Source organism: Eublepharis macularius, chromosome 7, assembly GCF_028583425.1.
Source record: "Eublepharis macularius isolate TG4126 chromosome 7, MPM_Emac_v1.0, whole genome shotgun sequence".
Lineage (NCBI taxonomy): Eukaryota > Metazoa > Chordata > Lepidosauria > Squamata > Eublepharidae > Eublepharis > Eublepharis macularius.
This window is the reverse complement of record NC_072796.1, coordinates 34,438,554-34,452,183: the sequence shown is the minus strand read 5'-3', so window position 1 is coordinate 34,452,183 and position 13,630 is coordinate 34,438,554. Positions and strand designations below refer to the sequence as shown.

General features: G+C 38.8%; 1 protein-coding gene across 1 annotated transcript in view; it reads left to right on the top strand.

Annotated features, from left to right (window-relative positions):
* Positions 1 to 13,359, top strand: part of KDSR (3-ketodihydrosphingosine reductase) — a 43,034-nt gene extending 29,675 nt beyond the window's left edge. The window contains exons 7-10 of the mRNA XM_054985962.1: positions 3,135 to 3,218; positions 7,304 to 7,390; positions 9,532 to 9,633; positions 10,648 to 13,359. Of these exons, the coding sequence (XP_054841937.1) occupies positions 3,135 to 3,218; positions 7,304 to 7,390; positions 9,532 to 9,633; positions 10,648 to 10,758 (384 nt within the window). The 3' untranslated portion in view covers positions 10,759 to 13,359. The remainder of the gene's footprint in view (positions 1 to 3,134; positions 3,219 to 7,303; positions 7,391 to 9,531; positions 9,634 to 10,647) is intronic.
* Positions 13,360 to 13,630: the final 271 nt, after the last annotated feature.

The window sequence follows — 13,630 nt, the reverse complement described above, 5'->3', positions numbered from 1 at the left end:
ATTTCTGAATGATAGTATCCTCTAATATAGCTATTCAGTAACAGTCAAATTTTCAGGTAAGGGTCTCCATCCAATTAAAGAACATTTTTAAAAGAGCTATATTATGGAAATTCCATTAAATAAACTATAAAATTACTCCAAATTATCTTGAAATTGTATTTCCTTTTTCTCCCCTGAATTAATCTAATCTCTGTTAATTTTTCAAGTGCCGCTATATTTCTCAATTTAGCACACCACCTATCCAAGGAAATCGCTTTAGTATTTTTCCAGCAATAAGTATCCTAGCTGCAACTAAAAGAAAATTAATAAGTGTTTTTTGTTCACATTGAGAATTTTCATTGGCAAATAAATTAAGCAGAGCTAATTCAACAGTAGGTTTTATTTGTTCCCACTTCCCAGGTTATTTTAACAATCTCTGTAAATACTGATTTCCAAAAATTTGCTATAACTGGTCAGAACCACCACATATGTAAAAACATGCCTAATTCACCACCACTCCAGCAATTTTTACTCTCTGTTTTCATTAAGTGGGCTTCTAAAGGTAAAAGTAGTCCCCTGTGCAAGCACCGAGTCATTACTGACCCATAGGGGGACGTTGCATCATGACATTTTCTTGGCAGACTTTTTGGTATGGGGTGGTTTGCCATCGCCTTCCCCAGTCATCTACACTTTACCCCCAGGAAACTGGGTACTCATTTTACCGACCTTGGAAGGATGGAAGGCTTAGTCAACCTGGAGCTGGCTACCTGAACCTGGCTTCCACCCGGATCGAACTCAGGTCATGAGCTGAGCTTGGGCTGCAGTACTTCAGCTTACCATTCTGTGCCACGGGACTCCTAAGTGGGCATCTAACTGGGGTCAAATACCACCTTTGAGACAACTTTAACGCATGCTCTTGTAAATCTTTTGAAATTGATTTATAGGGAAATCCTTGAAATATTTGTTTCCAATTTTTTTCATTAAATTGAGTATTCAGTTCTGCTTCCCAATATTTTTTAATCATCTGCACCAAACAATTCCCTCAGTATTATAGCAGAATACTGATGACAGAGTCTCTCTCTGCAATACTTTTGACACTTGTTCTTCACATGTCAGGAGACGCAATGTTAGCTGGGAAGCGTAGTTTAAAATGATAGAGCTGGCAGAGATCACCCAGGAGGGGACGAATTCTCTCAAAGCCCTCCGCCACCTCTGGCGTCTCCTTTTCTGGAGCCTTTGCTCTGCCAAGGCTTGGTTAATTCAAGAGTTTTAAGCAGCGAGGGCAGCAGGGTAAAAGTTCTGGAGGGGAGTCAGTGTAAGGATCTTCCAAGTAACACTCAAAAGACTTCACTGCATGAGTTAAAGAACTTTATTGATAAGCTACCAGTTTCAGTATCTTACTCCATTTTTGACAGAAATGACGTTTTCTTACAAGCACAAGACATATGTAGGATGCTAAGTGCGGGTGAATTCTCAAATACCCACCTCTTTAAGGTAATGGTCAACTATGTTCAAAAGGAAACATCTAGGCGGGAAGAGCAAAGTTGATATATGAGAAGCCTCAAGGCCGTGAGTGTCTGTGTCCCAGGCTCAGGAGAGAGGAGGTTAAGAAAACACACAGGTAACAGTAGAGACAGCCCCTCCTTTACATACTTTCACATCACAATCAAGAAATGATCAGCTTGTCGAAATAATCAGCCTGTAGCTATACCCATAATATTAGAGGCACAAACAATACATAGAATCTTGTTGGGTATGACAGGTGACCGCTTGACAGTCAGTCCAGCATGCCAGAGGCAGTGGAGGGCTGTGAGAGAATTCTCCCCCCTTCAGAGCGATCTCTGCCAGCTCTGTCTTTCAAAACTACACTTCTCGGCTAACATTGCATCTCCCAGCACTTGGCAGACAAGTGCCCCAGGATCTTGTGTAGAGAGACTGGATGGAGCGGTCTATTAACTCTGGCTGTTCACATCCTCCTCCTCAAGTTCTGAAAACCTTTAACAAGGTAGTCTTATGAAGCAAATGGAAGAGTTTTTTGCCTATGCTGTCTCATGTGGTGTTGTTACTTCCTTATCACCTGTTGACTACAGTTTTACACTTCCAAAGATCTAGGGTGGCCTTTTTTTGTCTTCACGTGTACACCTGGCTGCCACTAACTTGAAGTTTCATTAATGTATAGACCTTTGAAATCCCTTCCCATGTCTAACTTCTTACCTTTAAAACTACATTCTTGATTATTAAATCAGCCAGACAGATCCCTGAATTATGTACCCTCAGGCATGACCTCGCCTTCAGATTTTGCCACCCAAACAGAATTGTTCTTTAGCTCTCACTCTTTTTTACATACAGTAGTTTGTTTGTTCTTTCCACAGTTTCCAGGAAGTCTTCCTTCCCATGTGCCTCCTTCAGCCCAAAGAAAGAGGCCTGGGGAGTTCTACAGTCTTTTAGCATATGAAGAGAGCCATTGTTCTGCATTAACAGAACCAAAGACTTAATAAAGACAATGATCTGTTCATTTGTTATAGTGGGCCTCAGACAAGAAAGTGTCTCAGTAGTTATCAGTGTTGCTGTTTATTAAACCAATCACTTTTGTTTCCTTTAAAGCCAAACTCTACAAGTAGCAGTCACTTCCTCTGCTTTACTCAAAGGGATTTCACTTTAAAAATCTGTAGAGCTGCTTCCTATTTTGTGATAAATTCTGGAAAGGGAATTCAAAGGAAGGCCAATTTTCAGCCTAACTCTCTATTGTGCCAGCTTTGCTTCAAGTGATATTGGCACTCATCTCCAGTAAGTCCAAGTTACAGGTCACATTCCACCTTGGCTGCTAGGCCCGAGCTTGACAGTCTTTCTAGTTATTTTATTTATTGAGTAACAGGCCACACATTGCACAATGAATGACACTGCTTATAGATACTCAATGGCATATGTAGTATAATGTAGTACTTGAATTACTTATATGTTGAGTTAGATGCTTCTACATTAGGTAGAAACAACAGTCCTGAAAATGTAAGTTTGTGTTTTCTACAACAGTCCTGAAAATGTGGGTTTGTGTATAGTTAAGTGCATTCTCTGGAGTACTTCATATTGGTGCCATTTTTTATAAGGAAACAGTATTTGTTGCGGTGTGAACTGAAATGTTTTTCTTGCCAAACTAGGTAAAGCCCTATAATGTCTATGTAACAGTTGCCTATCCTTCGGATACAGAAACACCTGGCTTCATAGAAGAAAATAAGACAAAGGTAACATGTTAATTCTTTTGCAACATTATGTACATATTACCAGTACCGCAACCCCCCTCCCTCCATTTTCCCCCTACTTACCTTATCAGGTAAAGGGGGCAGCTTTAAAACATTACGCTACAATGTCTTCCCATTAACTTTATGAAATAAGTTCGATAGAGAGCTACTAATTGCCAAAAGCTTCAATGGCTATGAGTTTTATGGATGAGTAGAAATTTGAGCCTGAATTTCCTTTGTCCCAAACTAGTACTTTGTTCAGCTGATTACGTTTGATATTGGTGAGGCTTTAGAATATTGTGGGATTGGGGGGGGGGGAGCAGTGTTTTAAAGCAGAATTACAGGCTTCTTAATTGAAAGCTCTAAATTCTGCAGTGGTAAGTGGTTCCACATTCACATTGTGTTGCACAAATCTGCCTCAGCCTTTCTGCAATTAATCTGTTATTGTGTTGCTTTGAACATTTTTGACAAATTTGATTCTGTTGCTAATTCTGCTGCAATAATAAAAGTTGAAACATGACTTCTAATTAAAATCCTCCTACACAGTCTTCAGATTGCTTTTAACACCTCATACGTTTGTTTTACTCATTTCTTTTATCTAGACGTGCCTTTTACATAACTCTGGTTAGTGGCAGGTAACCAGTGTATGTTTCCTCCCCCCCCCCCCCATCTGTTTTACTCTTCATGGTTGGAGTGATTTCATTCACTGTCGTCTTCCATGTTAATGTTTGGGCATCTAATTTTTCAAACTATAGTTAATCATAAAAAGTAAGTTGGCATAATTCCAGGTTTTATTTTACTCGGTGCCCTGCTGTACCAAAACAGGACTGCAATAAGCAGCTCATCTCTCCAGTTTTATTTGAACCCACCCCCAGAACATGCAGGATTTCTTTTCACAACCACCAGCAGTATGAGTTAAAGATACGCTTTAACCTGCAACCCAGACCATCTGTGTCGATTTTGTGACATCCATTTCTTCACATTGTGTTCACATACACAAACACACTCCAAACTCCCTCTTAATTTTTAAAATTTCATTTATTTTACATTATTTTGTAGTCCAGCTTTCTCATTGAGAGCCAAGGCAGATTACAGAGGGTGAGTCAGTACAGTCAGTTTCGAAGACATTTCAATAAACAAAATGCAAATTTGCAAAGATTTAAAATCAGCAGAAACCCAATAGAGAGTTGAAGAAATGTTGAAACACAGAATGAGGAATTCTAAGATTGACATATTAAACATAGAAACTACCCAGTAGGATTCTACTTACAGCAACAGCCAGTACACTCTAGCAGTCTGTAGTCTCTATCCCTTTACTGATGCATCTCTTACAGTATAGCCTTCCTATCTGAGTAAAAAGCCTCTTGAATAATTCAGTTTTGTACAGTTTATGGAAAGCCGGGAGAGTAGTAGGTTGTTCCATAAGGTGGGAGCCATTACAGAGAATGTATATGTAGAGGCAGCTGATGATTTTGCCCAAATGTAAGGTGGCATTTGCAGAAGGCCCTGTTCAGATGAGTGCAGCTGCTATGGGGGAACATAGGGAGAGAAGCTGTCCTGGACAAGGCCATGAAGCGCTTTGTATGTAATAACCAGTACGTTGAATTGAGCCTGGTAAATGATACGGAGTGGCTGCAGAATGCGTGTAATGTTCAGGCTTCTCCTAATAACCAAGCTGCAGCATTCTGCACCAACCTCTGTACAGTGCATTACTGTACAGTCCATTCTTGATGTTACCATGGCAGGGATCCCGGAGTTATTTCCTAGGCTAGACTGAGCTTGTAGAAAGCACTTTTGTAGCTGCCTTAACTTGCTTTTCTAGCAGTTGCACTGGATCCAGTATAATCTCTAGGCTCTTAACTGAGTTAACAGGGATCATATAAACTCCTTCAAAAGTAAAGAGTATAATGTCCTTTAAGATCTCTGCCTTCCCAGCCACTATCACCTCTGTCTTGTCCGGGTTCAGTTTCAATTTATTTGCTCTGCCATTGGACTGTGCTTCTCTTACGCACACACCTTGGGTATGAAAATTACATTGTCATGCTTTGTGTACATGTGATGGTATAAAGTTTTTATTTCACCCAAGTGTGGTTCAGCCCTGAAGTAGGCTGCTAAAAAAAACCCTACTATACAATTCAGCTTCATCATAATTATCAGTTGTACTATTAACTTAACTGAACTGCATCCTACTTTTTTCTTTATAATGCTAAGCTATAGAATTAGAGAAACTGCTGAATTCACTTAAGAGTCTTCTTGGTTCACACTTAATAACTTCGTGCAGAGTTATCCAAAAAGATTATTTCCATGAATGTGCAGCTGAACCGCTTATGCTTTATAGTAGATGGTTTCATGAAACAAACTTCAGAAGCATTTTATGTTTATCTGCCCTTTTCTGAAGACGTTTTGTTGTAGATTCAAACATAAGTATTCAGATCGCTTGCCTCTTAACCACAGTTGTTGAGATCTTAAAATACGTATCTCTAAAAAATGTAAATGTGATAGCAGGTTTGGAGGGGAAGGGTGATTACATATTAAACTGTTCCATAATTATATGTCATTTGTGGCATAATCCAGCCATTGTAGGAAATTTATAGGAATTCTTTGTGGATAAATTCAGGGGAGCCCAGTTCTCCTTCTCACCCACTTCTCTTTGTGTACATGTTGGATCGTGCAGATTGCCTTAGGGGGGGAAATTCAAGTTCTGTACATGATTGCTGTATTCCCAGTGTTGCCACTTATGTGAATACATGTTATTTGTGATCAAGAATGCACTACATTTACCATTTTTAAGCTTAAGGGTTTGGGTCATAGAACTTTAATGGCAATTCATTGAATTGTATGAGCCTTTTGTGTGTATTGTGGATGAGGGGGTTAAATTCACTGCAGATCTAATATTTAGCATTTTATAATGTTGCATAACTTGTGTGAGGTACATGTTATGTTTCTTATTAATCCTTGCTTCAGCTCTGTAGGAGAAGCCATTTTTATTTTTACCCCTGAGGTTTAGCTAAAGGAAGTGCGCCAGGCACCCAGCAACTCTGCCCTGTAATCCATGATCCCCATTTTGTCTTTACGGGCTGAGACATGATGACTTAATGCTAGCCCAGCTTCAGGGATTTACATACAGATAATTGTCCTATTGCCAGTTTGCGAGTGTGGTAGAGAACACAATTGCATCCAGATAGGGAAGGCAGGTAGCACAGAGGAAGACTGTGCTGCGGTGCAGAAACTCATTTTGAAAACAATCTGGAATCTAGTAGTAAAATTACCAGCAATGTTAATCAGTGTGATTAATCAATGGTTTGGGTTGGTTAAAATTTTAGCCAAGTCCATTCTTTGTGGCAACCTGTGTTAAACAATAAACAGTCATAGGACACTTGAAGCTGGAGGTGTTCAGGGAAAATTTCCAGGCTGTATACCAGCTTGGGAGAGCTCTGAAATTGAGCTGCTTTCAAAGCTTTTCGGGTTCAGCAGGAGAGCAGCAAGTTCCCCTGCCTCATGAATCATCCACCCACACAGCTAACACTGACTGTGCTGCAGTTGCAGCAGCTTCCTCTGCTGTCCACCACTTCCATTGGCTAGCTGAGCAATGGCCATCTTAACTTGCCTGTGCTTTATTCCCCAGTGAGTGAAATTGAGGCTACAGTTTTGCAAAGGCAGGTGATCAGTGTTCATCAAAAAGCACACTCTACTTGGATTTTTTTGAACTAATTTTAGTTTCCAGAAAAGAGAGCTTTCAGGTAAATAATAATAATAATCAAGGAGATTCACCTTATGAAATCCTTGGCTTATAATTGGACCCATTACTTAAGGTTTAAGGAATATAATGTGTAAAGGTAAAACAGTGTAGTGGTTACGCCTTAGCATACTGAATGGCTGTTTAATATTTGGTCACAGGTGTAAGATGAATTTGAATCGCTCTTGAAGTGCAGATCTTGCTTAAGAGACATAAAAAAAATTCTGGTGATGGTTGTATGATAATGACTGGTATATTTAGCAGCCCTAGACTAAGTGAATTAATTGGATGATGAGGTCTCTCCTGGTCTTATATTTGTATAACTGTGTACTTGTTTTTGCTTTTATTCAAGCTTTTAGAGACTAGACTTATTTCAGAATCATCATCGCCTCTTTACCAGCCTGATTATGTTGCCAGAATCATTGTTAAAGATGCCATAGTAAGTATAATTAAGTAAAAATGTAGTAAAATAAAGATATAGCAGCCCTAACAGCCCAACCTCATCAGAGCGTGGAAGATAAGCAAAGTTGGTACTTCAATGAGAGACCACCAAGAAAGATACAGGCTGCTATGCAGAGAAAGGCAATGGCAACCCACCTCTGTTCATCTCTTGCCTTGAAACCTCCATGTGGTAGAACTTCATGGGGTTGCCATGCGTTGGTTGTGACTTGACAGCACACTTTAAGTACAGTGCTCTTTACAATGATTAATGTGGTGTGCTAGTTCGTAGCAGGAAACTGCTTAGATATAAAACACTGTTGCTTTTATCTCTTTTCTCTAATTAAGCACTGGAATCTTTCTACCAGGTGGTGGAGAGGGATGTGTTTTGCACATTAGCAGCATCAGTGTATAAAATGCCTTGCAGGATGTCCTAAGTACAAATGTGTCCTTGCCCCCATGATGAAGGGTAGGAAGGGCTGGAACATTTTTATTTTCTTTCTTGAAACAAAGCAGAGCCCATGCCAGTTAGTCAGAGTTGTTCTTCCCCTGAATAACTAACTACCTTGCTTTGCAGAATGGCTTGTTTTGGGGGTGGGAGAGTGGGACTAGGCTTTGTATTTTATTGACATTACTTCTTGTGTATAATTATTTAATAGGCTGTGTATACAATATTACGACTTGGTAAAGTGATACTCTGTGTCTGTGATGAAATAGCATAATTTGAGGTGAAAATATAAAATTCTGCTCCTGATAATTAACTTATCATTGGGGTTGACATAGCAGAAAGTTGGGGTGGTCCTTGGTGCAATACGGGTGCACTGGCTCAGAGATCTGGCAAAAGTTAGGTTAATGTTTGGCATCTTAATTGCAGAACGCCTGTTGAATGACAGAAATGGCTCAATTTATTCTCAACTCCAGGCTTTTTTCTTTTCATATTAGTAGAAAATCAAAAGATTTTTCCCTCTTTACTCTTTTGAGAATTCAATAAATTATTCAGGTTTAATTATAGTTTTTAACACTGGGTGCTAGACCAAAATTATTTCAGTGATTCACGCTTAATTTAAAATGATAGCTTTTAACACTGGTTACTAGACCAAAATTATTTTATTGGTTCACAGCCTAATTGTAACTCTTGCCATAGTTCACAGTCAGAATTCAGTCTGTCACTGCACTGGGCCAGCCAGTTCAGGAAGCAAATATATTGGACTAAAATAACTTGGTGCATCCACTTCTGGTGGACTTGCCAAATTTGCTGTTTCCTTTTCTTCCTTGGGTGTGCATGTTTTTCCTCTCATGCTAAGCACTTTTGGACTCCCTGAAAAACATTGGTCTTGCAGAAACGTCTAGTGCTAGAGAAGTGTACTCCACAGTGGCGGAGTGCATCAGCTACAGATGCAAAGAAGCACACACGAAACAAAGGACATAGGATCTAATCTTTTTACTTTTAACCAAAGCAAGAGAAATATACAGAGAACATTTCATAAGCAGGAATAGAGCTTCTGAATTACTCACCCCGTTTTTTCTGCCTGTCCTCTGTGGATCTCCTTTCTCTGCTTAGCTCACAGGGCTGCTGTAAGAGGAAGGGATTGTCCCCACAGAGTTTAATGGCTAAGTCAGACTCGGAATATTTATTTATTGCATGTGGCCAAAGGCTCACAATCAAGCGAATAAAACTAAGTAAAACACATAAGCAAAACAAACATCAAACAAGTGGTGTTTGAATCCAGTTCTCTCCTTAACCACTTAATCATACTGTCTCTCAAGAAAACAGTGTAGATCAAGGGTGGTTGAATAATAATTTGCTTTCAGTTTGCCAAATCTAAGCATGTCTAAATCCCATTGATTTTAAGCCTGGGGTAAGTTGAACATATGTTTAAAGTGTTTTATCTTTTACTGGGCTGGCATTGATCTTAATTGACCAGCTTGTGTTCTAAACTAGTATTCTATCAGTATTTCATTAAAACTCTTTTGCTTTGGATAGCAGCCATATTTTTATCTAGAAGAGCAGAAGTGGCAGTCTTGACTCAGTATTGTGCAAGGGCAACAGTGCTTCTGTTGATCAAGACTTCTTTGCATAGCCATACATGCTGTTTTGGTGGAGCCATTCAGTAACCACCTGGTTTAATTTATCCCACCCAGCAAGGAAAATTCAGCAGTTCCATTGGTACTGATGGCCACATGTTGAATATCTTAACTAGTGGAATGTCGCCAATGAATTCTCTTGGTGAAGCCCTAGAGACGGTAAGACAAGCATCAGATTTAACTTGAAGACTTTTTCTGATCGATTGGGTTTTTGTAGTACTGCTTAAGGATTGTGTTGGTAAAAATGGGCGGGGTGGGGTTGGGAAAGCAGTCAGTGATTTAATTTGTCAGATTTATTGTCTGCCAGTTTGATTTTTTTTTCCCATGAAAAAGTTCTTGCCTCACTTTGGAAGCCAGGGAAGCAGCCTACGTTTCAGAGGCTTTTTTATTTTATACAGTAGTATGTTTTAGCAAGGGGGTAAATCCATGCATTTATGTTTACTTGGATCTACGCATTCCTACAGAATCCCCCATACATCAGAGTAAAGGGAACACAGGCCATTATATATGGCTAAAATTTGTAATATAGTGGTTAGAGTGTCAAAATAGGATCTGGGAGACCCTAGTTTGGATCTGTACTCTGCTATAGAAGCTTGCTGGGTAACCTTGAAGCAGTCACACACTCTCAGCCTAACCTACCTCATAAGATTGTTGTGAGAAGAGAATGATGTAGCCATTTTGGGTCTCCATTGGGAATTGAGGTACATTATATATGAAATAATTAAGATTAACATCTTGCACTTTCACAACTAAGGACAGGGAATCTACAATCCTCTGTTCTTCCTAGTTTTAAGACTGTGGAGATGGGCTGCATATCTGAAACTGCCATCCTAATTTGAATATGCCAGACCTTGCCTTTGCAACCAAAAATGTGTATTGTCCACTCACAGAACTGTTTCATATTGATAACCGATAGAAAAAATTACAGTACAGTAAAAGGAAAAATGTCCCCTCTTTAAAAAAACAAGCAAAATCTATCCATTTTAATGTTAGAAATGAAAGAAAAGTAACCCTTAAGTAGTTCTGAGTACATTTGTAGTAGACTTATTTCTGCAATTGATAAAGTCATTGATTGATCTCATAGTGAATGTATTGAGAACAATATTTTAAATACTTAGTTGATAAAAACATGTTGAATAAGGTGGCTATTTTCTTCTCCCTGTCAACTTGCAGGTTATTTGCATGGGCTTATTCCGCCTCATTGGCCAGTACTATACAGCAAGCTTTGACAGCATAGTTCGCCGCTGCATGATACAAAAGGAAAAATCTGAAAAAACGGACTGAATGTGAGCATTATTTTAAAAGTTAGTTTGCTGCTAAATGAGACTCTCTCTCTCTCTCTGACATAAGCCTCATATGAATAGACGGTGTACATGAAAGAAGTAGTAATCCTCTATGGTGAAAGAAGGAAATAAATGTATAACACAAGAAAATGAGGTTATGCGGAAGCACTAATGAAGAAGCCTACATTTTCCCCTGTGATTTGAAGTAACAAGCAGATTGTTGCCTTAGAAACAAGCCTTTTGGAGGAGCAGAACTTCAGTGGCCTGTTTGCTATCAATTCCGGACCGACATTAATTACCCCTTTGTTAGCAGTGGTGAAAGATGGATTCAGTGATGTGTATCTTAATCTAAGGGCAGATTCGGATGTGTTCTGTGACTTCCCACACAACTGTGTCCCACCTCAGATTTCATAAGGAGGCTCAAGTTGTATATTATCCTGATAATGTGCTTGCCAGAGAAACGAATTGTGTGGGTGATGCTCTGCACGTAGGCTACTTACATGAGGTATAATTGGTCAGCTTATAGTGAAAGTAGCCAAGCTTGAGTCTTAGAGTTGGCAGGGGGAAAGTAAGCATTCCTCTCTCGAAATTTGAGGTGTTGCAAAATTTGAAAGTACAGTGCCATTTTAAAGAATAAACATTTGAACTGCCCTTAAAAATGCAATCTTGGAGGTTTACTTCAGTTTCCTTCTATCAAGGTTTTAGGGTCTTCTCTAACACTGGATATTTTGGCTAACCTTTCCCACTCCTGATGGTATACTGTAACTTTTGTGAAGTATTTTCCTTATTGTATTAATCAAGCACTATAATATGTAATATATGGAAATCCTTGATAGCAGACCTGTATGATCCTAAGTTCTCAGTGTCGGAGTAATGAAGTATGCTTTTAGCAATTGTGTATCTTTAAGGGAAATGAAGGACCTTTTCTTCACTGAGCTACCCTAGGTGAGTATTTCTGTCCATGATAAAGGAAATCCAATTTAAGCAAAGCTTTCACAACTAGAAATGTTTTGTAAATGTCTTCATTAAATGTAACTTCATGTTTGTCTCTGTCAGCTGTGTACAAGAGGAGGCTTTTATGCTGCTGTAATTCAGGCTAGAAATACAAATGAGCCAGTCAAATGCTAGATTTCACTAGAATTAAATTTAGCTCAAGGAAGTGCTGGGGTCCTTCTATGGCGGCAGCGTAACTTTCAATACTCTCTGTGTTAATCCCCCCCCCCCCCCAGATAACAATTTTATTAAATGCGTACTATCTGGATTTAAAAAACACCAGTGATACTAGCGTTTACTTGCCCTCTGTCAAAGACTGGTTCCTATTTGGATACAAATATCATGCCCCTTCCCCCCCTCCCCCAGTGCTCAGTTCCTAAAGACAATTCCTGCTATACCCTGACATTATTTAAGTGCCTAAGATGAATCTTGCTTGCAACAGCCTCAGCTTTTATGTTTGGTTAGCAGGGATACACCTTTAAGAACTGGAGGCCTTCCTTTGGCATTTTCTTCCAAAAATAAAAGTGGTTGACTTGTAAAATTTATTTTTTTAAAAGAGGTCCTCTGGAGAGCATCCTTTGAGGCTAGATCATTCCCACGAATTTCAGATCAATTAGCAAGTCTTCCAAATTTTAAGAGATTTTTAGATTCTTATAGCTGGTACAGTTTATATTGTTAATCAGAAAAATACTGAGTGGCCATGTTTACTTTGGGGTTCTTGTGCACAAGTATTGGTTTTCCAAGCATTGTGTAAGTGAACCTGCATGCTGCCAATCTTAATTGTATGCTTTTGAGCCATTCTGGCACTTTGAGGGACTCTTGTTAGAAGATTGTCCTTGGCAAGTTGTGCCCATGTTCATCTTAAGGGCACAGACATTGAAAGTTCTTAGTTCACTTGCAGTAAGCAGCTGCATGATTCAAAAGCATTTGGACATTAATAGTGGAACATCACATTGGAATCAGCAGCTTTGCATGTACTCCTTAGAACATTTTTATGGCAAGTGTTGAAGTAGAGTTTGCTGACCGTGTCTGCAACATTGAACTCAGTTTCTGCTTATACTTGGAATGATTCTCTACAGCTCTAGACTATTCTGACTGGCTAACAAGTTAGCTAGGTCAAATTTTGAAATAATTTAAAGCAATTCAGAAATGCCAAATACTTTAAGGAGCCACTCAAACATCTGTTTTTCACCACCATTTTACGGCTAGCTGTCTTGCATGTTTAATTTTAATGGGAGAAAGCTAAGGATTCTCCTGTGAAGTCAACAGGACTTAAGCATGCCTGTCTTAAGGGATCATACCCTTGGTTGTTTCTTTGTTTGTCACATTTCCAGGTTTGCTTCAGCTCTAAATGCTAAACTTAATCTAATGATATTTAGCATTTTGGATCATATTCAAAATTACTAGTGTACTAAAGAAAAAGAAGGAAATGAGTAATTATCCTAAAATCGTTACCTGTGAAACATTAGGCACTTTTTAATGTTAATATTGGACATGGCTAAAACCCATAGCCCATTTATGGTTGTTGCTTAACAAAGTTCTGTGCCAGAATTGTAAAATGTCAATATTTTGTATTTCACAAAATAAACTGGAAGAAGTTATATTTAAATTCTTCTCAATATTCTTTCAAAACTGATTCAAATTACCATTTTGTGGTGCTGATGAGTGAATTTCTGTTAAATTATCACAGTATGCTCAAACACTTTGAAAATGTTGGCGTTCTTCACAAGTTAAAGACTTATCGCAACAGTAACAAACCTAAGAGAAGAGAACTGCTTTCTAGAAACTCACCACAAAATTAATGATCTGTGAAATAGATGTATGGTGCAAGATAAAATGAAAAGGTATTGGAGTTTGAGGATAGCACAGATAAATAATTT